At 40.7% G+C, this 27,840-nt stretch overlaps 1 protein-coding gene across 15 annotated transcripts in view; it reads right to left on the bottom strand.

Moving 5' to 3' along the window:
- The window catches only part of ZNF385D (zinc finger protein 385D), a 410,518-nt gene that overhangs the window by 125,475 nt on the left and 257,203 nt on the right, over positions 1-27,840 (bottom strand). For all 15 annotated transcript variants that reach the window (XM_088653767.1, XM_088653769.1, XM_088653775.1 and 12 more), the window contains one exon: positions 11,181-11,323. In XM_088653767.1, the coding sequence (XP_088509893.1) occupies positions 11,181-11,323 (143 nt within the window). The remainder of the gene's footprint in view (positions 1-11,180; positions 11,324-27,840) is intronic.

Below are 27,840 nucleotides of genomic sequence, written 5' to 3'. Positions count from 1 at the left end.
CCTGAGAATGAGAGAGGAAAAAGGCCTTTTGCCAGAGAAATAAAACTACCAAGAAACTGGAAGACAGTTCATCGAATGAGCTAAGTAGGGATTTGAACCCTGGTCTCCTGGGTCTTAGTCCAACACACTACCCAACTATGCCACACCGATTATAAAGTGCATGGTTTTAAAGGTCAAGATCAGCATCTGGAATTGGGTTAGAAATACCTAGGCAGTTAATATAAGCAGCACGTAATGAGTATTCCCCAAAGTTTTCCAGTTGCTGCGTTCTGTACCAACTCAACTTTACAAACCGTCTTCAAAGGCAGCCTCATGTTTGGCAATTCATAGTAATGTAACCAAAGCATATAACTCTGAGGCTAAGCCCACCTGCTCTACATAGGTCCACAGGTAGTCAGTTATCAGAAATTGAGGCAAGAGGTACTGAATTGGCGGTCCAGTGTATATTGGACAGGGATTTAGTCCCGTTGGTCCCCAACCAATTCCAGGAAGATTAAGAAAAGGAGAAACAAACACACCGACCAACAACAACAACCACATCAGCCTTTTTACAGTGGTAGACCAGAGCAGGTCAGATTAACAAGGCCACTTTTTCCTCATTTCCCCAGCGTCTATGCCTCAGCCCACCCACAATCTTCCAGAAACTACATTAACCCATATACAATTCCCTGCATAGGCATGCATATGTAAAGATGAGGTGGTCTAGCAGAGATTGTGGTGAGGCCAGGAAATTTAAGTCCTCATTTTATTTATTTTTTAATCCATTTGCTTTTTTGAAAAGATTTAGTGTCTTGACTGATTCTCCCTCTCCCCAGCTCCCTCACACACAGACTGAAATAGAGAAAGAAGGAGATGGAGAGGAGTCATAAACTAATCTGTCATTTACCTTCCCCAGTATCCCCCTACAACTTTGCAAATAATGGGATAAGCTGATTTATTTCCATCTAGTCCCGATCTAGTCCCTAGTCTAAACCACAGAGCCCAGGGCTTGCTGATCAGAAGGTTGGCGGTTCGAATCCCCACAATGGGGTGAGCTCCCATTGCTTGGTCCCAGCTCCTGCCAACCTAGCAGTTCCAAAGCACGTCGAAGTGCAAGTAGATAAATAGGTACCACTCCAAGCGGGAAGGCTTAGTCATGCTGGCCACATGACCTGGAAGCTGTACGCCAGCTCCCTCGGCCAGTAAAGTGAGATGAGCGCTGCAACCCCAGAGTCGTCCGCGACTGGACCTAACAGTCAGGGGTCCCTTTACCCTTACCTTTAGTCCCAATAAGCAGACCTATTTGAACTAGCACTAGAAACCTAAGGGCTATCTTCTTTTAAATTTTAGAAAATAGCTTATTTTACTTTCCAAACTTTTTGTTGTTGTTCAGTAACTGTAACAAAGTACTGTATTTAGTTCAAAACCTGCTGTGAAAGTTATTTTGAAAATAAAATAAACATGCTTGAAAGTTTTAATCTTGATTGATTCACATTGAGTGAATTGCTAAATGAAATGGTTTTAAATGACTGCATTTTGTTTTGCTAGCCTTTTCTTAACTTCCTGTTAAAATAATTCTGTAAGCTTTTATTAAATTGCCTGGGTAATTGTGGAGAACCACAAGTAATAAGAGACAGCAAGCATAAGTAAAGCAAGATGCTCTTTTCTTAAAATATGGCCAGCTCTGAGTACATGATCCAATAGCAAAAAAATTCCCCAACTTTTTGGAATATATATATAATATCTGACGTTATAGAGATGCACCTGTAACGCTGCCTAGGAATGCAGCAAAATCAAATAAGATTTGACTGTCTTTGCTAATCAATAAGACAAAAAGTCTCCAGCCAACTCACTGGGACCTCTAAACCTTTCCTTTCCCCTTAAAAGGAACATTCAGAAGTAAAAATATATCTATTCTCTGTAGCAGCTCTATAAAAATTATAGCCTTGGCCCAATGATCCTCAACTCACAGAGGTTGGGGCATTTTGCTTCCAAGTTAAAAAATTATTGGCAATGATTTTCTATTACCACATACACCTATAAAAAAGAAATGCTGATTTAGAGTAAATTGAAGTCACCACGCTGCATTTTGTCACAGCCATTCCTTCCTGGAACCAGAAAATATTGGCAGAATCTCATCTACTTTGAAGGACACTACACCTACTTGAGGGGAAGTGTAATATGATTCCCTCCTTTCAGTTAACTCAGAAATCATATAAATGTGTCTAAGCCATAATCTGATCGTTGCTTGTTTTATTGCTTGCTGCAGTAAATATTTTCTGTTTTTTCTACTGCCCTCCCACTGCAAGAGGAATGGGGATCATGTGGCCCTAGAGATGTTGCTTGACTCCCAACAGCCCCAGACAGCATAGTCAGGGGTGGTGAAAGGAGCAGTCCAACAACTTGTGGAGGACCAGCAGGTTCCCGTTTCCCAATCCACAGATGAGTAAACACTACAGCAGAAAGCCATTGGTGCAATGTCACTCTGGCATTCTCTGCTGCTATAAAAGAAAATATTTTCAAGCCAGTTTTATGCTGTGAACCGCCCTGAGACCTGCGGGTATAGGGCAGTATACAAATTTAATAAATAAAATAAAAAAAACACAAACACCCTAAGCCCCACAACTTCTTTTGACAAAGAAAATCAGGTGTAGCCTTCAAATTTTACTTCAATTTACTTTACTACAACTTGTCAGCCATAAAGTTTCTGGTCCAGTCCGATTCCAGAAAACACTGGGGAAACACATTTGTACCATTTTCTATGAGCAGTTGGTGCTTTCGGCTGGTGCTCTTGCACAGCCCTGGCCTCACTGCCACCCAGACCTGCCCCATACCATCCCAATAAGCAGTCATCCATAGCCATGCCAGCGTCTTCTGCCATCCTCCTTTGAAGTATACTCCGTGCAGCTGAAAATCCACTTAGCAACACCACTAGCAACCAAACCTGGTCTATTGAAATATATCACTTGTATCGGTTGGGCTCTCATGTTGTCTGCTGCTAACAAAGCAATAAGCATACAATGATAAAGTATCTGGCCAGTAAGGACTCCAGTATGAGACAGACTAAATGAGCCGTTACTCAGCAATTTATCAGTTTCTCTCTTTTTTTATTAAAGGACCAGGCATTGCCTCATTCCTATGTTAGGCTCTTTCTATAAAAAAAGTCCCCTTTAACTCTTCCCCTCTACAGCACCCCATAGCTGAGAATTTACTAATGTATTTCCTCTTCCCAGCCTGAGGTCACAATTTTATTTAGCATTTCATCAAATATACAAAACCCCTTCGAATGTAAAGGAGTCTCTTGAACCTTCCCTTAAGCAACCTGTTCTATCTTCTCCATTTTCTACTATTACACAGAGGGACAAACTTCTTTGGCCTCAGCTACAATTCCATATTTGAGAAGATTCTGTGACATCACTTCAGTAAGAATCATAGAATCGTAGAGTTGGAAGAGACCACAAGGGCCATCCAGTCCAACCCCCTGCTGAGCAGGAAACACCATCAAAGCATTCTTGACATATGCCTGTCAAGCCTCTGCTTAAAGACCTCCAAAGAAGGAGACTCCACCACACTCCTTGGTAGCAAATTCCACTGCCGAACAGCTCTTACTGTCAGGATGTTCTTCCTAATGTTTAGGTGGAATCTTCTTTCTTGTAGTTTGAATCCATTGCTCCGTGTCCGCTTCTCTGGAGCAGCAGAAAACAATCTTTCTCCCTCCTCTATATGACATCCTTTTATATATTTGAACATGGCTATCATATCACCCCTTAACCTTCTCTTCTCCAAGACTAATCCCGTGATATATATTGGAACCACTGTATCTTGCGGATGTGAATTGTTTTAACTGGTTTAAATAGTGTATTATGGTAAACAAATAGTAGCCTTGGAATAGTAGCCATGGAAGGGATAGTCTCCAATCAAAGGAGACTATGGGGTTGCGGTGCTCATCTCGCTTTCAGGACGAGGGAGCTGGCGTTTGTCCATAGATAGCTTTCCAGGTCATTTGGCCAGCAGGACTAAACACCTTCTGGTGCAAGGGGACACCGTGATGGAAACCAGAGCACATGGAAACGCCATTTACCTTCCTGCCACACCTATTTATCTGCTTGCACTTTGACGTGCTTTCAAACTGCTAGGTTGGCAGGAGCTGGGACAGAGCAGCGGGAGCTCACCCCATCGCAGGGATTTGAACCGCCAACCTTCCATTCAGTTAGCCCAAGAAGCTCAGTGGATTAGACCACGGCGCCACCTGTGTCCCAATATTTACTGTAGGAAAATCTAAATGGTGGTAGAAATGCCTAAGCAGAGAGGCAGATGTGTGTTCATTGAAAACAGCAAAAAAAAAAAATAAAAAAGTGTCCATCCTGTTTACCTGGGAAGCACCAACTCAAAGGATTTGTCATGTTGGGATGCAGCTTCAAGTTACTGGCCCTTATTGAGCCCATCACTGCATCCGTGTTCTGGTTATGCAGACTGTGCAGCCCCGTAATTCAGAGAAGTAGAGCTGGGTGTCATTCTGCATATTGATGACATCTCATTCCAAATTACCTACCCCAGCAGCTTCATACAGACATTAAACAGCACTGGGGAAAAGATGGAATCCTGTGGGACTCCACTGCCTTGCCACTGAACAGCAACCCCACAATGCCAGTTTCTGAAACCTGCCCCGGAGATAGGATCAAAACCACTGCAACATGGTGCCTCCAATGTGAGGTCTACAGAGGTGGCCCAATAAGATATCATGGCCAACTGTATCAAAAGCCGCTGGGAAATTAAGGAGTAGAAACAAGGACATGTTCTCTCTAGCAAAAATATTTATATCGGGAAGCAGCAATGAAAATACATTTAAATGGGTTTCTTTGATACTTTAACTCTGTTATAATTAGGAAAATATTTGCATTTTGCAGCTATAATGTAATGTAGGCGTAAGCTATTAAATTGGCATCCGTCTGTCTCGGGAGACAATTGAAAAGTGAGCCTTCAGGGGTGAAGACAAACCATTGGAGAGTTAAAACATCTTGAAAATGTACTTGGCAAATGAATCTACCTCCTCCATTCTCTCTCTCTCTCTCTCTCTCTCTCTCTCTCTCTCACACACACACACACACACACACGTGAAAATTAGGAAACAAAATTGTGTGGAGTACATATAGATAAATGCATTCAGAAGTAGAATCAGTAAAAAGTTCAGTCTTTTCCACTAGATAAACTCTTACTGAACTCGTGAACCTGAAACTTCTCCGGGGCTTTCACAGCAGTCTACAGTTTTCAGCTTAAATGGCTGAGATGTTAACATTTCTTTCTAAATATGACTTGGGGGGTACTCATACACTATACAATTAAGCGCATAGCACCTACAAATGTTCCACTAACCAGATTGCTAATTAGCATGCTGTTTTTATATAATGCTTCATAAAGCTCTACTTAATGCAATCCGATGGCAAGATCATTGAAAGTTACCTCAGTTGCTGCAGCGCGAGAAATCTCCTGGCTTGCACTATCCCCAGAGAAACATCTTGCTAGCCCGTTGTTTAATTGATTAATTTCGGAATCAAGGGTGGAAACAGTGGTTGCCACCACCTCTGTAGGTCTCATCTTCTAGCCCAGGGGTAGGCAACCTAAGGCCCATGGGCCGGATGCGGCCCAATCGCTTTCTCAATCTGGCCCACAGACGGTCCGGGAATCAGCATGGTTTTTACATGAGTAGAATGTGTCCTTTTATTTAAAATGCATCTCTGGGTTATTTGTGAGGCCTGCCTGGTGCTTTTACATGAGCAGAATGTGTGCTTTTATATAAAATGCATCTCTGGGTTATTTGTGAGGCCTGCCTAGTGCTTTTACATGAGCAGAACGTGTGCTTTTATTTCAAATGCAACAGCAGGGATGTGTTACATGCCATGCCAAGTTTGGCTCTGAGGTTTTCACTTCCCCCTTCCATCTCTTATGAGACAAACAAGGTATCACAAAGACATGCAGTCTAAATGGAGTATCTGCATTTCATGCTTTGTGGTGGGCTGATGACCATATGCCATTATTGCTATGCACTCAATTCACAAGCTCCAAGAGGCTTCTGGTGGTTCCCTCCCTGAAAGAAGCGAAGTTTCAGGGAACCAGGGTCTTCTTGGTAGTGGCACCTGCCCTGCGGAACACCCTCCCATCAGATGTCAAGGAAATAAACATCTGACTTTTAGAAGACATCTGAAGGCAGCCCTGTTTAGGGAAGTTTTTAATGTTTGATATTTTACTGTAATTTAAATATTTTGTTGGAAGCCACTCAGAGTGGCTGGGGAAACTCAGCCAAATGGGCAGGGTATATAAAAATTATTATTATTATTATTATTATTATTATTATTATTATTATTATTATATACCGTTTTACCACACTTAGCAGGCAGTTCAGACATCCAAGGATACTGATTGCATTGGATCACATTTACTTCTCTTTAGAAAATGAAGAAACTAAGTGTAAATTGCAGCATTTTTTTTAATTTATCATTGGAACATGCAGAATATCAGAGTGGAACAGTCCTATATATTATTTCTTGGATTTATCACTGGAAATTAAAATGGATGGTTACATTTACTCAGATCAATCTGGCAAGAAGCACGCATACACACAAAGGAAAATTCTCAGAAACTATGTAATAAATGTAAAATCACTGTTTGATGAGTATAAACTCTCTTCAGAGACATTAAAAGGTATGTCCTTGTCAAACTGTCCTGTTAAGTCAAATCTAATTTGTAGCCTACCTTTCCTTAGGCTGATAATGTTCTAGAGAATTTGACATGTCTCCGTAGATTTCTCAGGCTGGGATGAACTTACAGAAGCTTCCAGAAATACACTAGACTTTCTAAGCCAATGTATGTGTTTACAAAATGTCATTTGCCGGCTTGGGCATCGAAACAGAGCGTGGCCTATGTTTCAATACTATATAGGTCAAAGAGGCAAATGGAGCTCAAAGTGTGATACGGCATGTCAGAAAACTGAAGCAGAATGCAAAGGTCACATTGCTAAGCATATACACACACACTATGGCATGTGTGATGAAGCCGAGAAGCCTCCACCCCCAAAGTGATCAAATTTCACGCAAGAGTATTTGGCTAAATAGCAAAGTAGCAAACTTAGGTATCTTGTTATCCGCAGCACAATCTCCGTTTCCAGATACAATAGAACCTCTACTTACAACCACCTCCACTCGTGGGCGTTCCAAGTTGAGACCACGGCAAACCCGTAAGTAACTGGCAGGTTTGCCGCCGTTCACGCATGTGCAGGAGCGGCGATCACCGTTCGTGCCTGCGCACAACGGCGCCTCTCCCAGTGACCTGTTTTGCCATAAGGACAGGCCTCCGGAATGGATTGTGGTCATGAGTAGAGGTTCCACTGTATTAGATATGATAATGGGTTGGGAGCAGATAAGGCAGGGCAGCTTCAGTCACATCATTCAGTGTCTCCCCTTCCTCTTTAGCTTAAGGTAGTATGCATGTAACATCACTATACATCACTGGAGACATGGAGCGAGCAATGAAAAGAAAATGTTCATGATGTGTTGTGCTTTCCACCTCCTTGTAACTTGTAGTGACATTTGCATTGCTCCATGGCATCAAGGTGATGTGACTTTCTTACCTGTGCCAACAATGTCCTCTGAAGCAGAGTGGGGGTGGACAGTCACCATATGTGAGACCACATAACACCGGTCTTGAAAGACCTACATTGGCTCCCAGTATGTTTCCAGGCACAATTCAAAGTGTTGGTGCTTGAACTTTAAAGCCCTAAATGGCGTCGGTCATTTTGGACTCACAGCTGTCCATGGAGGTGCAGGTCAATTCTGTGTCCAGGGCAGCTGTCTACCAGCTCCATCTGGGACGCAGGCTGAGACCCTATCTGCCCGTGGGCCGTCTCTCCAGAGTGGTGCATGCTCTGGTTATCTTACGCTTGGACTACTGCGATGCACTCTATGTGGGGCTACCTGTGAAGGTCACCTGGAAACTGCAACTAATTCAGAATGCCGCAGCTAGACTGGTGACTGGGAGACCACATAACACCGGTCCTGAAAGACCTACATTGGCTCCCAGTATGTTTCCAAGTGCAATTCAAAGTGTTGGTGCTGACCTTTAAAGCCCTAAACGGCCTCGGCCCAGTATGCCTGAAGGAGCGTCTCTACCCCCATTGTTCTGCCTGGACACTGAGGTCCAGCGCCAAGGGCCTTCTTGGTGGTTCCTTCGCTGTGAGAAGCCAAGTTACAGGGAACCAGGCAGAGGGCCTTCTCGGTAGTGACACCCACCCTGTGGAATGCCCTCCCACCAGATGTCAAAGAGAACAACAACTACCAGACTTTTAGAAGACATCTGAAGGTAGCCCTGTTTAGGGAAGCTTTTAATGTTTGACAGACTATTGTATTTTAATATTTTGTGTGAAGCTGCCCAGTGTGGCTGGGGAAACCCAGCCAGATGGGCGGGGTATAAATAAGAAATTATTATTATTATTATTATTATTATTATTATTATTATTATTTTGATGTCATGATACAAGAGAAATGATTCTACAGGTTATGAGAAAGAAGGGTAGAATCTGACACAGAGAAGCCGCTTTGGGATGATGCTCCCAGTCTCCCGCAATATGTAGCTCCATTCTTAGCTCTCTAATTTTCTAAATTACTGAAAAACATATGTCCCTGTTTCAGTGTATCTGAAGAAGTGTGCATGCACACGAAAGCTCATACCAATGACAAACTTAGTTGGTCTCTAAGGTGCTAATGGAAGAAGAAAAAATGTTTTTTAAAAAGTTTATTTTGTTAAATTATTGTTCTACTTCATTATAATGGCACATAAACTTTGGCATTTAACGTTGGTTTGGACAACTATGAATTAGTTGCAAGCGATGTCACCCACAATGCACTTCGAGTCTTTGCAAAATGGCTGATCACAGGATATCACATTGCCTACATACACCTTTATAACGCCAGTTATCCTGCTAATGTCAGTACTTGTGTCTCATTTTGCCTTGCTTTGCTCATGACTGCTTTGGTAATAAAGAAAGAAGAAGAAAAAGAGAGGAATAGACTATTATATATATATATATATATATATATATATATATATATATATATATATATGTGTGTGTGTGTGTGTGTGTGTGTGTGTGTGTGTGTGTGTGTGTGTATGCCATGTAAAATATGTTAGAGCTTAAACCTTGCCTCGAAAATTCAAACCTCAGCAAATTAAAGCCAATGTGGAATGGTTTCCAAAAGATGAAAGAAGTCCAGCCTAGGTGTTGTGCAAAACTATTTTTAAAAAAAACCCCAGCAAGGATGAAAATACCTAAAAGCTTATACAATGTCAAAAGATAAAGCGAATATTGCATTATTATATAGCTAACCAAGCTATTTGATTAAACCCAACCAAAAGGCTGACAAAAATATTTACATCCAGTTCATGAACTCACAGCACAAAAGCAGTTATAAGGCAAATAGAAATATATAAGCTTTTGCAACATACACACTCCTATTAATAATAGGGGAGAAGGATACCAACCACCACTTGGTGCAGTATGGGACACCATCTATTTCTTCAAGCCTAACCATGTCTGCTGAGAGGTTTTATTGAAAATGGGGCTTGCTTCAAGGTAGGTGGGTTTAGGATTGAAGCCCAAATCTCCTTGCATTGCTGGAGCCCAAAAGAATCTTGGTGCCAGAGATCTATTGCCAGCCTAAGACCATTATTATGCCAAAGAACGGGGTGTGTGCAAACTGTTCATTAGTAGTACTTTATTTGTACAATTAATGGCTATGTTTTCTTTAAAAACTTCAGGTTGTATCCAGACAATCATTTGCATAAAGGCCTCCTCACAGCAACCCCCTGAACACTGTCCCCAATCTGCTCATGGGGGTCAAGGAGTCATCCACAATTGCACTGGGGAATGGCAGCAGGAGCAGTGTTACCCTATTTCATAGCTGCCAAGTTATCCCTTATTTTAAGGGATTTTCCCTTATGCTGAATAGGCTTCCTCGCGAGAAAAGGGAAAACTTGGCAGCTATGCTGTTTCAAACACTGAACATTTTAACCAATTTCTGCTGCTAGAGACAGCAATATTCCAGAAATGTCCAGGAAATTCTGGACGTATGGCAACCCTAAGCAGGAGGGAGTAACTGGCTGAAATCAGACAGATCTACCTTGCCCAAGCAGGTTTTCAGGATAAATTCATACTACTCTGGTTACAACCACCCTTTGTTAATAAGAGCTGAGAAGCTGTTTCCATTTTATTTATTTTTCAGATTTATCAACTGCTCCACAGAAAGAAGCTACCGCAGGAGTGCACAACAAGGTAGAATACAAAGATACAGACTCAATAATCTAAAACAAAAAAACCCTAAAGAACTATTTCTACCATTGTACTGTTAATTTTCCATAAAAAGACTGGGAAGGCATTTCAGGGAGAGTCATCTTAAAGAAAAATGACTTCAATGGCCACCTAAACATCAGAACCTAGGGACTTGTCTAATATCAGCTGGCAATGGATCCCAAGGGGCTGGGACACTTGTTAGAATTTCAGGAATATGAAGGCACTTCCTACAACCTTGATTTACATTCCTGTCTTTAATTTCTAGCAAGCTGGAAACAGCTCTGTTAGAAAAGAGCTTAAATCCTTTGGTTTACACACACACACACACACACACACACACACACACACACACAAACACACCACAGAGTGACCCTTGGCATTCTCAGTCAGAGGTGCTTTGTTTTTGTTTTTTTAGAAATAATAAACTTGCATGCTATCACTCAGGGCTTAATCAGCCTGTGTTAATTATTTGTCAGCAAAAATAATTTAAATACTTATTTTGAGCAATTGCTTAGAACCCATGAGCAAACACTGTTTAATATTAATTCATATTTAATTAATAGAAAATGCTGGAATGGACATGTTCTTTCATTAGCCCCAATAATTTCCATTACTAATCTGACATATTACGAATTAGAAGTAAATTACACTTCTGCGGTATGGGTTTGTTTTCTTGCTAATTCTCCAGGGGATTTCCCCCCCCCCCGAACCCTATAACTGTTGCACGTCAAACAACCGCGTGTGGGAGCTGTGTATGTGTGAGCACTGATGATCTCTTTGGCTTGAAAGACAAAAATAAAAAAATGAGGAGTTCAATGGATGACATAAGAGATGGAAACGACATCTGCAGTAGAGTACTTACTGCATTGAAGTTGGGGAAGAGATTGACAGCTGCTGCAGTGTCCAGAGGGAATGGAAGAAAGGGTTTGATATCCAACGGAGGCTGCAGGGCTGGGGCTGGAGGACGTACCAGGGCTGGAAGAGCGGGGCTCTGGCATGTACCTCCTATACAAAGAAAGGGGGAGGGGAGACAAAAAGTGAAATAATGCATAACAGATTTTTAATCTGGTTTCATTGTATTGCAGATAACAGGCACTTAAGACTAAGTCAGTTAAGAATGTCAGCCATCAGTTTCTTTGGCTTGGCAGCCTGGCAGGAACACACACACACACACACACACACACACACACACACACACACACACACACACACAACACACACACACACACACACACACACACAGCCTGCCAGGCTCTTCAACTGTACTGAAGGGTCACTACTCTCTGTGGAGGCAATGGCTCATGTGCCATGAAAACGTTGCTTGGGCAAAGGCATAAAGCACAGGTTTCCATTCCCCCCCCCCCTTAAGTCTAATCAGTTCAACAATACAGGTGGTTGTGTAACTTTGAGGACCTCACACATTGGGTCTTTAAGGAATGATTCCAGGTCTTACTGCATACCCTCCAATCTTTCTCTGATGAAAACAGGGACATCCTGCCATACTCTCCAACGTTTGGAGCAGGCATCCCCAAACTCGGCCCTCCAGATGTTTTTGGCCTACAACTCCCATCATCCCTAGCTAACAGGACCAGTGGTCAGGGATGATGGGAACTGTAGTCCCAAAACATCTGGAGGGCCGAGTTTGGGGATGCCTGGTTTGGAGGGTCTGTTACCGCTTTCCTTTTTCTGCCTGTCTGTGCCTAATGAAGCACCAATTAAGGTAGAACGACGCCAAATAGCCATCTGATTTGTCTTCCAAAGCCACACACACATACAGGACCCATGGCAGAAGGGGGAACGGCTTACGAGTCAGGTGGGGTTGGAGGAGAGAAGAAGCGAGTAAGGAAAAGACTGGCTACATCTCCCATACTTTTATGTTCCATATCACCCCTCCTTAAGCAGTTTGTCTAGGATTTCTTGTTCGAAGACTTGTGTGGGAAAGTAATATAATATGCAACTTGAGTTTTCTATTCTTTTCACAAAGAAGTCCCACTATGAACAGAAAGAAAGACCTCTCTGTTTTGTGTATTTAATAATTAGAAAATGAACATTTGTGTTTAGAACACTTTTAAAGGTTTTCCCTTTGCTCTTAATAAATGAACTAAAGCTATTTCTCCAAACTAATTACAAGTCCTTACAGTGAAGTTTAAAGGCTAATCTTACCAAGCAGCATGAAGAACTGAGTAAGAACCTGCTCTCTTAAAAAGGAACAAAATGTGGTGTCAAGCTATTCTCTGAAATTCTGACCAAAACAGTTCTTCAGTATAACTGGCAAGCCCTAAAGACTATTGTCACAGGTTAGGGTAATCAAGAATTGCAGCGAGCCAGCTTCCCCTACTAATGCTGCTTCTGAGCATTCTCTGGGACCCAGATGGAAATGAGGCAATTCCTTTGCATACTGATAAGCAGGCACCTGCTTAACATGGACCTCAATTTTTCTTGTGGTTTGCCCCCATCACAGACCACAACATATTCAGTTGCCTGAAAGCTGGGAACATTCAAGTCCTATCTCTGCTTACAATGACTCCTGTATTTTTGGTATACTTCCAGAACATCAATTCACAGCTAATTAAGATTCTTTGAATCCTGTGAAGTTCTTAAAACATGCCTGTATTCTCTTAATCGTATAGGCGGGTAGCAGACTGTAAAAACTGGCAGGGGAGTGGGGGGAAAAAACCCCACCTAGACAAACAAACAAACAAGCAGAGCACCCCACAAACAAAATCCAATGATCATTTTCCTCCCTGCTGAAAATATTCCACTGAAATATAAATAATGAGTAGAAGGTAAGAAACTTGACTCCTATATATAAGGTAAGAGGTTCTTTTCCAATTACAATTCTTATATAAAATCATTGGATGAATTCACTTCTAATGTGTTAACTGCAGCCAGAAAAGCTCTTAACCAGAGTTGCATTTTAATACAACTAATTGAAGGCTCACAGTAAATGATTGAATTAACTTCCTATATCAAATTATCAACTCTCCCACTTTTGGTAAGAAATCTGCTGGAGACGCAATTATGTGACAACACGTTTTTGCCATCTTTTCAATTGCTCTCTAAAACACCTGACAAAAAGGGGGGGGTTAGCAAAAGGGAAGCATTGGTCTTATAAATCAAGTATATCAATTTATGGCTCATATTTATTTCACATTGCACACTGACTTCCGTGGAATCTCGTGATTTACAACACTTGTGAAAGTGGAAATTGAATCCGACCTTTAGAAGAGCGCCACTATGTGAGGGGAAGTGATAAAAGAATAATACAAGTCAGCACTCATCTTAGGCAACCAGACAGCCATTTATCAGCTGCTTAAATATTGGCTAAATTGACCTGGGGGAGTCAGAAGTATTTAAGGCACTGCTGTGAGAAACTTGGCTAGATAGACTGTTACTTTGGTTCAGCACTTCAGTGCAATATTGTAATTGAACAGAAGAGATTAAATAAGAATGACTGTTATAGTATATGGGAAAAGGGCAGCTAATCCTGTGGCCCTCCAGATATTGTCCGATCCCTCTCCCAAGACCCCAAGCATTAGCTATGTTGACTGGGGCTCACGGGAGGCCAAATCCAACAGAATCGTGGTCAGCCACAGATTGGCCACTCCTAATAAAGAGGGTTACGTCTAAGATCTATGGGTTCTATATACATTTTCAAAAAAGAGAAGGCTCTTTGGTCATTGAGAATGATTCTAGGGTTGGTTGTAATATTGTTTTTCATAAGGCCCTTGTCAGCACTAATCTAATATCTTGGCGTTTGCCTAACTGAACAGTGAGAACCTTGAGAATTTCCAAGCAGATGGGATAGCATTTTTATAAATCCATGGAGTTCACAGCAGGAAATTCCCAGGTATCACCCAAACACTTTGGCCAGATCTCCAAATCCATGATCTCTTCTGCATCCAGCAGAACACCCAGAGCACCTCATTTATCAGAGCCACTAATTGCATAAGGTACAAAATACAATCTGAAATTTCAGTGTGCATGCCTGACTGCTTGGCCCTTGGATCATTATTAAACTAGAGCACTCAATGACACACAATGGCCAATACAACTCAAGTGCATATCTTAGGGTTTATCCAAGCCTTGTCTGACAGTAATGCGCTACATCTGTCTGGCTCCTGGACGTCTTGGTCATGCCCGTGTCTGTGAATGACAAATCTATTTTGGAATACCACGAACTTGGCAATCCCATACCCAAGAATATCACCAGTAGTAAAAACTCTCATTTCCTTCCTGTCCCAAAGATTTGCTCCATGCTTCTTACCCAAGTCACAGCAGGTAGAGCCATGTTATGCTCCATGCAAACCTAATGACTTAAATATGTGTTAGCTGGCAAATCCTTCCTGTGAAATAGACATAGGACTTTTCTAATCAATGAATGTGAGACTAAATCTACCTTCAGTTTTCAAAAGATGTTATACTGCTGGCATATAGATAAAATTAAATGAGGGGGATATGCAGGACAAATGAAGCGACAGAACAGCATATCCACCGAGACTCTTTCCTTCCCCATCAGAAATCTGACAGTTTTGCCTGAACTTACGATTTATTTTAAAGACATGATGTCTGAATGGCAGCAGGTACAATGACTCACTCTAGCCTGACCTTTTCCCAGAGGGAAGGGGAAGCCTCTGTACAATCCCAATAAGCAATATACACCACACCAGTTGCTGTGCTCTTAGTTTCTCAAGGAAAGGGCAAGGGAACATACTAATAACCTCGATCATTTTACAGCATCAGTATTGGAAGACTCTTAAAAAAACATTAGAAGTTAACAGTCACATAAAAACATGTAAGGAGGGGGGGGGAGAGGGAGAGGACGAGAAAGAGGTATTGGCATTTACTACATATACACTATCAACTTGGATAGTGTATAACAACTACACAACTATATTCCTGCTAGGAGAAGAATAGCATTTTACTATCAATTCAAAATTGCAGTTTTAGCTCTTGGAAAATAGAAAAACTGTTATGCCTTAGCTGAAGCAATATTGCCTGGGTTCTTAACAAAGGTGCAATTGTTTGGAAAGTCCCAATCCTACATGCCTTCTTACATAAAGTGCACAGTGATTCGTGCAGCAAAATTCTAAGCATGTTTACTCAGAAGCATATCCCATTCTGCACAGTTGGATTTACTCTCAAGAAAGCACACATATGATTTCCACATTAAAATGCATCATTTTAAAAAGCAGCACAGGGAATGGATTTAAGCCATGCATCCCCAAACTGCAGCCCTCCAGATGTTTTGGCCTACAACTCCCATGATCCCTAGCTAACAGGACCAGCGGTTGGGGAAGATGGGAATTGTGGCCCAAAGCATCTGGAAGGATGTTTGGGGATGCCTGATTTAAGCAAAATCAAACTCTGCCTGAGTGTAGGAGATACTTTACAATACCTAAGGTTCCCTGTAACTTCCAGTGATTCTTTCACTTCTGTTTGATGTTACATCAGGGAACCGAGGGCTATTGATCAGAGGGCTATGACAACATTCCAACTATGGGATCAGATAATCTAACAGAACATAAAATGTTATGAATATGTAAAGAAACAAGAAGATGCATGATATTTCCACTGCAGTAACAACTTGAAGCTCCTAAACTGATTGTGACATTAACAGATATAAAAAAATGCAAAGTGGCAGCAGTTTCCCCACGTTTATGTGAATTGATTTCAACATACATAATACATGCACTAAGATAACATTTTAAATGTTGAGCATTTGATTCTTACACAAATTGCTTTTGTTGCATCTCAAGTAACTTGTATTTGCACTATTCAGTTATGTCCATGCGTGCACAATATATTTGCAAATGGCAATCACATCTGTCCATCCTTCTCTAGTTTAAAGGATTATTATTTCAAGCGCTATTCCAAAGAGCTTGCTACGGCACTCCTCTTTTGATTGTCCTTTGTAAGTATGAAAGCAAAGACAAAAGACCTCTAGGACAAGAAAAGTCCAGAACATTCTGAGTGCATTGATTTTATCATTGTTCATAACTGCTCATCAGTGTTCCACTCTTGTAAAAACTATTCAGGTTTTTTAGCAGTGTAAAGTACTATTTACATCTCTCCCCTGCTAACCGTTTGTTAACATCTCGGACAGCTGTATGCACCATTTTCTGCTGTGTGTGAAGTAGATAGAAAGAAGAATTTGCTTCTGGGGAATCTATAGATCCTATCACTGTGAATGTGCCCATTTCTAAACTCTTTCCTGTCAGCTATAAGATTAGTCTCAAGAAGCAGATATCTTATCAGAATCCTTCTCTGCCAGCCCATATTTTGTAAACCCAAGGATTTCAGTTCTACGTAGGATTTTTAAAGTTACTATCCTCTGAAATTCCCTTAAAAAGATGGAGCAACCTTATATTGACATTTACATGTTCAAGTCAATGTTAAAAAAATAAAATCATTTGTACGTACATACAAAGTTTTTAACAGCTGATCGCCCCGCAAAGCTCAAAATAAATTAGCAGCCAGAAGAACACTAGCTCTGCAATAATAAGACCTATAGGTTTAATTACTTCAGACTGTGCTGTGCAGCTGGATTCAGAAAATGAAGCTTAGTGCCTCCTCCTTTTAATATTATGAGGAAACAAAGAATGGCTATAATTATTTTTCCTTTGGACAGAACTGGGTGGAAGTTGCAGGCATAGTAGCTCCCCCTCAGCAGGAGTGGCTCATGAAGGAGAGTGGAGATAGTGCCATCCTGGGTTGTTGGTGGCAAGTCTGCAGGTATGTGTACGAATGCAGTACAGTGGTACTTTGACTAAAGTCCAGTCTATTATAAGTCCCTTTTGAACTAAGTCCAATTGCAACCCAGAAATAAGTGCTCTGGCTTGAGTCATTTTTTTGATATACTGTGGTAGGGCCCGGCTGCTGTTTTAGGGGTTGCTTTTCATCATCTGGTTCCTGTTGAGCGTGTTTCGTTTGTTATTTGAGTCCCTCGCTGATAATCAGAGGCTTCCTGTTAAGTCTGTTGGCTGTTGAGTCCCGAGCATATATATACCTCCAAATAACCAAAATATATAGCGTTTTTGTTTGTGTGGCCTTTTCAGTTTTTTGACTGTGACTTCATTTTATGGGACACTGACCTGTGACTGTGGCTTGTGACTTTGGTTTTGTGACTGTGTGGAACCCAGTTCAGCTACTGGTTGATTGTGCGACTGCATAAATAGATAAACGCCCCCTCCTCCAAAACAATGACTATCATCAGTACACATAAGAAAAATAAATAAATGTTAATTTTTTTTCATCTACAGTACTGTCTTATTTATTTTATAGTACACTACATTGATTATTGCCTCCATTTTATGGATCAATGGTCTCATTAGACAGTAAATTTTGTGATAAATTACTGTTTTAGGGGGTGTTTTTCATTGTCTAGAACGATCAATCCATTTTCAAGTACTTTCTATGGGATAGCACACCTTGTTTTAAGTCTGCTTTGTTTTAAGACCGGACCTCTGGAACAGATTACGGTCTTAAATCAAGGTACCACTTTACCACCAACAATTCAGAGTCCCCTGAACACATCTGGCACCAAGGAATGCAGCGCCACCACTCGGAAGGTGCCACTACCTCTGCCTTCCCACTCAAAAGCTACAACTAAACATGTCAAATTGGCTAAAACAATCCACTTATTTTGTACTGGGCACCTGGGCATATTCCCTCATAAATAGATCAATTCCAGGATTTCTGTAGAACAAGAGCATTGATATTTTGCTGAATTTCCAACATCCATTATTTGTATTATAGTTCCCAATTTTGACTGTACTACACAGTTCTTGAGGGGGGGACATTGCACCTCTAGCATATTGCTGGCAGCTGCAAATCTACATACCTGTACTTAAAATTAGCATCTGTATCTTCCTTATTGCAACTAGGTTATATGCTTGCAACAAAGCTACTTTTCCTCTTTCACTCAAGTGTTTTCAATATAGAAAGTGTGTATTTAAAATGTTGCTCCACTGTCTCTGTGTTGGATAATGATATTACAGGGGGTGGAGAATAACTGGGCCACATATTGATTGATCACATGGAGAAGCTATTAATTCCTGACATCTAACTACAAGTGAATGTGTTTCACACTTGAGAGAGGGAACGAGAGGATAATTTTTTCAGAGGCTGGAAATGGAGCAAGACACTTCAAAATAAAAATAAAGCATGGAAAAAATGAATGCCTTTTTTGTTGTTAAACTGAAAACATCTGAAACTTTCAACTTGCCATTGACTTTGTCATCACTGAAGATAAATTATTGTTTTTGACTAGCCTGAATAAATTTCATTTTTTCCTATGTATATACATAATTAATAATGATGGTTTGGCAGAGCAGATATTAACTTTCCAGCTTTATTTCTGAACAGCTCTTTCCAAAGAACGTGGACAGAAAAAAAAATGTAAAATGTACGAACGCCACTATGGAAAATTTTAAAACTGTTGGCATTTCCATGTGACATAAATGGTAAATCTACATTTTAAAAATATTGATGTCTAGGATTTGCCAACATATCAACTCCTATGGTCCCTTCTCTTTTTATTCATGATATTCCTTTGTGTCTTAAGAGGTATGGGAACAAGACTTTTGAGTTTGTTTCACATATGTATGTTTTCCCCATTGGCTTCTGATTTAGGGAATCTCATGGATGGATAACCTGCAATTCTCCAAGATGTTGCTATACTATAGCTGCAATAATCCGGTTCATCCTGGCTGGTGCTGATGGAACATCTGGAGGGTCAAATATTTCTATCCAGTGTATGCATGCACTTGTAAATGTACCTCTTCACAACATGTGATGCATGCATGTTTGAATGCATGATTGTACACACATCTCAGTGCCAATTCACTTGGCATTTTTGGATGGCAATATCAAGTCTAAGTGAAACAGCTTGGGTTTTGGGTAGATGGAGCACAAAGGAATCACTTGACAAGTCATACAACATCATACAACAACTATAAAATACTCATGTGAATCTTCAATACTCTTGGCAATGTTGAACAAATCATTTTCTTGGAAAAATGTGGCATGACTCATGCTCTTAACAATGAAAATGACATAATCATTATCTATTTGAAACATTCAAACATATTAATATAAAGCCACCTTTCATACTATTGTCATTTGCTAATTAGAACGATTGATTGATAGGCATCTGATGTGTTTTATCTTAGCTTTGACTAGAAAATTAAATTAATATGAATTCATTTCTACTGAACTGAATTAATCTCTAATGTCCCTGTTCCCTTCAATGCTGTAGTTCTGGAATATGCATCTAATTATATTGGACCTTTAAAAAAAAATTAGAAAAATTGAACGCTGAGAGCACCAAATCATCCTCCTCTTCAAAAGACTGTAGGAGTTCCACATCCACAATCCAACTTTCTTCAAGTAAGAAGGAACCACTATCTAGCAATAGCACATTATTCTTACATTGTTTGGCATCTGGTGTCCCCCCCCCCCCCATATAGTCATTTAACAAATGCTTAAGTTTCATATTCATCCACTGACAGATAACATGAGAGCTTAATGTAGTTCCTAATCAAGGAGTATTTTTTAACTGAAAATTTGAAGTGGAGGCAACACATGCTGCTCTTTATCCCACATGACTGTGAAATCATCTGTGAAATAAGGAGATCAGAAGAAGAGCAGTGTGTTCCTTTGTGGACACATTGTGTAATTATTTTGGTTGAAACAGTGCATTGTTCTCTGGGCACAAAAGCAACAGTGTTGTTTTGTTTAGGAGAGAGGCAAGCTATCCAGAAACATAGTACAGTACCTGATATTTCCCAAAACCTCTTCGATAATCTACAGACCAAGCTTTTTAAACGAGGACTGCGTGGTGGCTTTCTTTATGAAAGTGTTCCGGATTAGATCCTCTCTTATTTACTCTGAGCCTAAGCTGTGGTTCAGCAAATAAAGTGTTAAGGTAAACTGCAGGGAGGAAAGACGCGAAATAATAGCTATGTTTGCCCTGCACAGATCTTGGCCCTGTCCCTGCTATTTAGGCTATGCCAAAAGGGACTGTACAATAATTGCTTCCCACTGCTCCTTACTCTAGCTCTGCTGTTTGAAGAAGTGCTATTCTCAAGGGGGTTGGAAGAAACATGTAGTGGCAGGAAATGCTAGCAGCTAAAACCCAGCTTTCACATTTCAAATGGATACACATCCCAATGCTTATTAGCACTTGAACTTATTTTAAAAATTATATTTTTAATTGCCAGCATCCTATCTTAAATATTGTTTGATACTTGGATTAGGGTTGCCATATTTCAAGAGGTAAAAATATGGACCACCACCCCCCCAAAAGTTGTTGAGCCAGAAAAGGTTATCTTAGATACACAAATACATCAGACCTGTATTGCTGAAACTGTCAAAAGGTATAGACAAGAAAATGGGTAGGGGAAAAAGATAAAAAGCTTTGATTTTATCCCCTGGATCCTGCAACACCAAAAGAGGGCTAATGTGGAATAAAAATATACAGCACTGTAACATCTAATCATCATTTTTTTAAAATATACCAATTTATAAGTTACATAACCAATACAGAATACTGGTCCGGCCAGCGCTATGCAGTTGAAATTATCAAACTTCCATTCAGTAGCTCATAACCAAGGTCCCACATTTTTGTTCAAAAGTTCTAGTACTTTTGAATGAAAGGATATTTACATATGATCCTCAATTAATTCCACTCCAGGGAATATCAGCTCCAGGTGCAGACCTGCATGATACTTGTTGATTTCAAGGGGCAATTTCTATGTAACGCGCGCACACACACCCCTTAACAAATAGAACTTTCAGATTTTAACTCTCACACTTTCCCCCTCTTGAGTTTTCCCAATAAAAACAGTTCAGACATCTGACTGAAAGTCATTGTGTGTAAAACAGTAAAGCAATGACAGATCAGTGATGAACACTGATGTGAGAGCAATGAGTCGAACTCTTGTAGTCACCTGAGATCTAACACAGGGATTGTCAATTAACTCTTATTTTCTCTCCTACTCCCCCAGGCAATTTAAATAATACAAATGCTAGATTGTTCTTTGACATGCTACTAGTATATATGACAAAACAGGTGGGCAGAGCGAGTCTGACCCCACAGCTCCACTGGTAAAGAAAGGGCAGAGATTGCAGGCATCTTTGCTGCCTGCAAAGATGAACTCTGTTGGTGGGCAGGCCTCGTATGCTGCAGAGGTCTTTGTTATGCATACAGAAAGCTCTGTAGGCAAAGATCTAAAATGAGTATTCCTGTTTTTCCTCCTGCAAGAGCACAGTGGTCATTTTGGTCACAGTGATCTCATGTGATTTCGCACCAAGACCCCCCCCCCAAAAAAAACAACTGTGGCTTTTTCAGGCCCACAATCTTGTGCAACATTCAGAAACACATGTGAGAGCACAATACTGAGAAATGTGTGTATTTTGGGCTCCGTTATCTTAGGCAGGAGCATCAGGAAGACATGCATCCCAGGTTTGGGAATCAACATGTTGAGTATGGAATTGGCATAAATAATTATCACACCATTGAAATATGTAGGAAAGAATTACAAAGAGAATTGGATACACACAAGGGGGAAACAAAATAAATCCAACACCTTAGCTCCTGCCCCAAGCTAGAAGGACTTTGGAAGTTGTGGATGATACACCAGCCTATAATAATATTTATTATTTTATATTATTATGGCATTTCATTAGTATGAAGTAAAAACATGTGTAAAGCAGCAATTCCACTGGTGGCTGGACTAGATTGGTGTCCCGTCCCAACCTACAATTCTGAGATTCTATATTCATAACAAAGTGGCTGCAAATGAGTCATTTAAAATTATGGCTACACACAAACCCACCATACACTACAAGCACACCCGACTCACTCAAGAAACCTGGGAACTACAGTTTACAACTCGCGCAAACTTAAAAGCTAGTTACCAGGAATCTTGGAAGGAGGGTGCTTCAAATGTGTGGTGTGTATGCCATTGATAATACATATTCCCTACACCTGTTAAATACACCTTAAATATAAACGTTAAAACCCAAGAAATCTATTGCTAGCCACTGTAATGCTACATTGATATAAAGGTCTTGTACTTTGTGACATCTATACGCAAGGAAATTGAGACCCAGTAAGTTACTTTCTTCCACAGATTGGCTTAATAGATGCTGGAAGTATACCCTTGATGGTTACACTAACATAGTTTCTTAGATTAAGAGAACAGAGTATCAGACAGGACAGCTATAATACAACATTGCATTAGAGAAGGGTTTTGTGAATCGTTGGCCTACCTGGCAGCATGTCAAATCCCCAACCTGTCCAAAGTCCAAACCAAAGCACAGTCCTGCAGAGCTCCTGGAGTATACAAGCTGAGGTCCATCAACATGGGCAGCTGAGAAGACACAACACCTCGGCTTTGCTGCACTTTGCATGTTGATTGCAGCATCTGGGCTTGGAGGCATGTGACCCTTATCTGTTCTGAACCTACTTCAGCTGAGGAATCACACACCTCCTCTCAGAGCTAGTGAGCCTCATCTGGCCAGCTAGGGAGCTGGGCTATGGGCCCTTGCCTGCTTCAGCCAGCCTCTTAGAGAGCCACTCCCACTGCTCCCTATGTGTCAAAGCCAGCCATGTTCGTGGAGACAGGGCCCCCTCTGGCTCTTGGTGATGGGTCCTGCTGCTCTGGTTCCAGCACACTGACCCCCATCCCCTCGTCATCCTCCGTCACCCCGTGAGTACTTTCTACACCAACTTCTCCTTCCCCATCCCCATCCCCAGATTGCCCCAGTGTGCCCCAGTCATGGCTACACCCCTCGCCGGGATCCTCTTCCTTCTCCCCATTGTTCTGCCAGGTTTTCACAAGGTACTAGTGATGAGTTTACAATTGTATGAGCATGAGAAGGCAAGCTTAAGTTGTTTGAGTTTACAATTGTTTTGCGTATGTGAAGCAAGCTGTTTCGTTATTTGCGTGACTGTTGATCTTGAGTTGAGAAATATTGCTGTATGTTATGTCTACTAAAGTCTTTTGGAATGTATCCACTTTTTTATTTTAAAGATCATTTGTGTATATGTTCAGATTATTATCTTGTATTTTTATGTATGCAGCATCTATAACTTAAGAAAAAGGAAAAAGAACAACATCTACCCTCACGCCAGGGTGGTGTGGTGTGTGTGTGAGAGAGAGAGAGAGGGAGAGAGAGAGAGGGAGAGAGAGAGAGAGAGAGAGAGAGAGAGAGAGAGAGAGAGAGAGAGAGAGAGAGAGAGAGAGAGAGAAGGCCTCACTTCTTTTATTCTATTATGGCATTTTGTTGTTTTTAACTAAATATTGTAGACATCCACCACAAAGTGGTTGCAAAAACGTCACACATTTAAGGCACCTTTAAAGCACACACACTCAGTAATCCTGGGAACTGTAGATTACCCCACCTCCCAATCTGCAAATCCTAGTACTCTTAACAAACTACACTTCCCATAATTTTGGATGGGGAAGTAAACATATAAGGCTGGGGTGCTGTTTATGGAGTTTTTTTGTATCTTTATTTTAGAGTTATATGGAAATGGCTCTTTGGTTTTGTATTTTTAATGTTTTATTTATTGGTTATGACTTGCTATGTTGTAGTTACAGGGGTTTTTCCAGCATGCTTTGAATTGTGGAAAGGCGGTATACAATTAAATAATGTATGTATGCCACCAATGATCAAGACAAATCCCCACCACCATTAAATACACCTTAAATATAAACATTAAAACCCCAGGGTAAAGTTTGCTAGCAAATCTATTGCTAGATACTGCAATGCCACATTAATGTAAAGGCATTGTATTTGTTGACATTTAAAAAGCTTTGACCTGGCAAGTTCCACAGTTGGTTTTTCTTAATATTTTTATAAAGGTCATGTTTATGGTATAATAAGCACACACGTGCAAGAATTGTTAATCAGAGGACTCTTATATCATCAGCAGATTTTCAAAGTTTCTCCTCTGCTGTCTTCTGAACATAACTTGCTATTTCAAGAGACGTATTTTTTTCTATTATTATTATTATTATTATTGTTATTATTATTATTATTACTATTATTTTAAAGAGACGTGTTTTTCAAGACCACAACGGGATTAAAAAATAAAATTACTTCTTCCTCTCATGTTGCTATCGTGTCTTGAAATAAGTGCCATGTTATTGTGAATGGAGCCTTACACTGTCTACTCAGAGGTAAGTCCCACTGTATTCAATGGAGCTTACTCCCAGGTAACTGGGTACAGACTGGGCAGCCTCACACTGCAATCCTAAGCATTTGTACTTAGAAGTAAGTCCCACTGAGTTCAACAGGATTACTCTCTGGTATGTTTCTGATCATTCTCTGTTTCCATCATCATCATCATCATCATCATTATCATATCCCATCATTTCCCTCTGACAGGCATTCAAGGCAGCTTACAGCTAAAAAATAATTTCATTATTCCAATTATCTGTGGAAGGTGTGCACAATCCCTTCCTTCGCACATTTTTTCTTTAAAACAATCCTGCGAGGCAGGTTCAGCATACGTCTATGTGTACATGACTTCTTTGCGTGCAGTGAGAACAAACATGGCAGAAGCTTCCTGATGTAGAATAGGATGTCCCTATTTTCACCTGAGAAATGTTGGGGAGTATGTAGGACGCCAGCAACTCCAAAGCATATACCAAAATACGAAGGGCAAAATCAAGCCAAGTTAAGCATTTTCAGTCCCTTTATTTCAACAGGAAAGCCAACCATGACCTCAGTCAAAGGGACCTAAAAATGGTAGAATTGGGACCTATGTTTATCCAGCTAATTCAAAACAATCAAATATTCATTTTTTGTTTGTTTTGATTTCTTTAGAATTGAGCTCATTATTTTATTATATACATGCTGTAACTTGAACCACCCTGAACTGACTAAAATATGGATTAAAGTAGTGTTTAAAGGTATCATTTACAAAGACACAATAGAGTACTTATCTAACTGAGATGGCGGGATAAGATATTTCGAGGTTTGTTTGTTTTTTACTAATACTTACAAAGGAAAAACCTGAATGGGGCCAGAGGCTGGATAGATTTCACAATGGGATTAGACATTTATAAGTTTTTTTTATATGTTTTGTAGTTAGCTATCACATTTACAAGTGTTATAAACATCTATGCTGTCAGGCATAAACTAGTCAACAATTGATGCGGGTTTTGAAATAGCTTTCTTCTTTGTTCAGCAATTGTGTTATTGAGGTTCTGCCAAATCAAGGATCTGAAATTGACTCTCTGGCTCTGGTTCACTCTCAAACTGAACATAAGCCAATAGTTACAAGGCCCAAGCTCAGCCATGTCAAATGGAACTTCCTAAAGGCTTTAACTTTCCCATCTTGTACTTTGGTATGGTAAGCACCTTGCATGAGCTGCTGGTCCTTTCTCTCTCTCAGGACAGGAGCTAAGGGCTAGACACAAGTCTCCACATTCTGAAAGGTAACGGGTATCTTCTAGGCTAACTCCATGCCTCCATGACAAAAGACGAGGAGTTCCATAGGATAACACAACAGAGAAGGCGCTATTTCACACAATGGGCCACCCTTTTTGATGGGACTACTGGAAGGACCTCCCCTAGAGACCAAAAGGCTTGGGCAACACCTTGAATTGGTGATGCAACACCTTCAACTGGGTGTTGAAGCAAACATGCAGCCAACACAGTTCTATTCTGTATTTTTTTAAAACCAATTTGCCAGCATACTTATACTACAGTTTCATGTTTCATGTTGATTGTATTTCAGTATTATTATAAAGCAATGTACTTTATTATTTTCATTTTGTGAGCAACCCAGTGAGCATTATTATTGGTCAGCCAATATAAATTGCTGTAAACAAATAAAACATATCAATAGTGCACAACTATAGAGTCTACTGGATCACCCACCTCACAATGCAGGACCATCGACATATTAAGTGTGCAGATCAACTCACACAAGCAGGCCACAATAACATTACTGTGAGGTGCCTATATAACCAATAACACTAGATGATGTGTGTAAGTAAACCAAGCTATGTGTTTGGCTGATACCTCTCCCCAACAGGCTGTAAAAAACTCCAGAACGACCTCTTAAAAATGGTGAACTGGCAGCAAAACAGCCAGTTCAATGTAGAAATATAGTTCAGTGGCAAATCACATGCATTGTGGGCATTAGCTCCCAGGTTCCATTTTTGACATCTCCACTTAAAGGAATCAGGGAGGTAGCAGATGACAAAAAAGACTTCTTCCCAAGACCCTGAATAACCAATCAGTGCAGACCAGCCTGGGCTATTATGGACCAATGGGGCTGTTTCATATGTTTACATATGGTTGTTCAGGTTCAATGCATGTAAGTGAAACACAATTTACGAATGAGGCAGAAACTCCCAACTTCACACGTGCAGCTTGAATTGGCATGGCTAACCAGGAATGACATCTTGACAACAAGGTGGATAGTCAGTGCAAATGTTAACTCAGTCTGCAAGCAGCAGTGAAAAAGGCAACTGGAGGATAATATGACATTTATATGACAAGTAGTTAGGGCTGTATTTTGCATAGTGTATACAAACAACAACAGTTTTATTTATTTATATGGCACCCATCTGACTGGGTTGCCCCATCCACTGGGGGGCTCCCAACAAAAATAGTAAAAACACAATACAACATCAAATACTAAAAAATAGGATAAACTTATCCTATCTCCTATCTCAGATCAATCCTAAAGCTGGAAAAGGTACAAAAGGGACAACAATGATCAATAGATTGAAGCACTTCCCATATGGTATATGGCTTGGGGGGCTATTATTTTAAAAGGAAAGAAGGAAAAAAGTTCTACTAGGAGGGACCCAGTAGAGGCTTAAAGGATAGAGAAAAAGGGAAGTACTTTTTCGCACAATGCATAATTCACATGGATTTGCTGCCACTAGATGTGCTACAGGCTTAGATGGCTTTGACAGAAGATTAGGGAGGGGGGGGGGATCGTGTTTATTAGGTCAATCATGGGAAGAGTTGAATGAGAACAGCCAGTCTAATTCAGCATTCTGTTTCACACAGTGGACAACCTGATGCAGTAGTCCTCTCCCATCGTTGTCCCCTAGTAAGTGGTACTAGGAATCATGGTTAAACCACTGAGCCTAGGGCTTGTTGATCAGAAGGTTGGCAGTTTGAATCCCTGTGACGGGGTGAGCTCCCGTTGCTTGGTCCCAGCTCCTGCCAACCTAGCAGTTCAAAAGCACATCAAAATGCAAGTAGATAAATAGGAACCGCTACAGCGGGAAGGTAAACGGCATTTCCATGTGCTGCTCTGGTTTGCCAGAAGCGGCTTTGTCATGCTGGCCACATGACCTGGAAGCTATACGCCAGCTCCCTCGGCCAATAATGCGAGATGAGCGCGCAACCCCAGAGTCGGTCATGACTGGACCTAATGGTCAGGGGTCCCTTTACCTATAGTATCTATAGCCATCACGATTTGTAGCCACTGAAAGCCTTAAATTCCATGAATTTGTCCAATGCCCTTTTAAAGCCATCAA

The sequence above is a fragment of the Zootoca vivipara genome, chromosome 11, assembly GCF_965207765.1.
Source record: "Zootoca vivipara chromosome 11, rZooViv2.hap1.1, whole genome shotgun sequence".
NCBI classification, from domain to species: Eukaryota; Metazoa; Chordata; class Lepidosauria; order Squamata; family Lacertidae; genus Zootoca; species Zootoca vivipara.
Note: the sequence above shows the minus strand (reverse complement) of the source record. Positions and strands in the feature narration are given on the sequence as shown.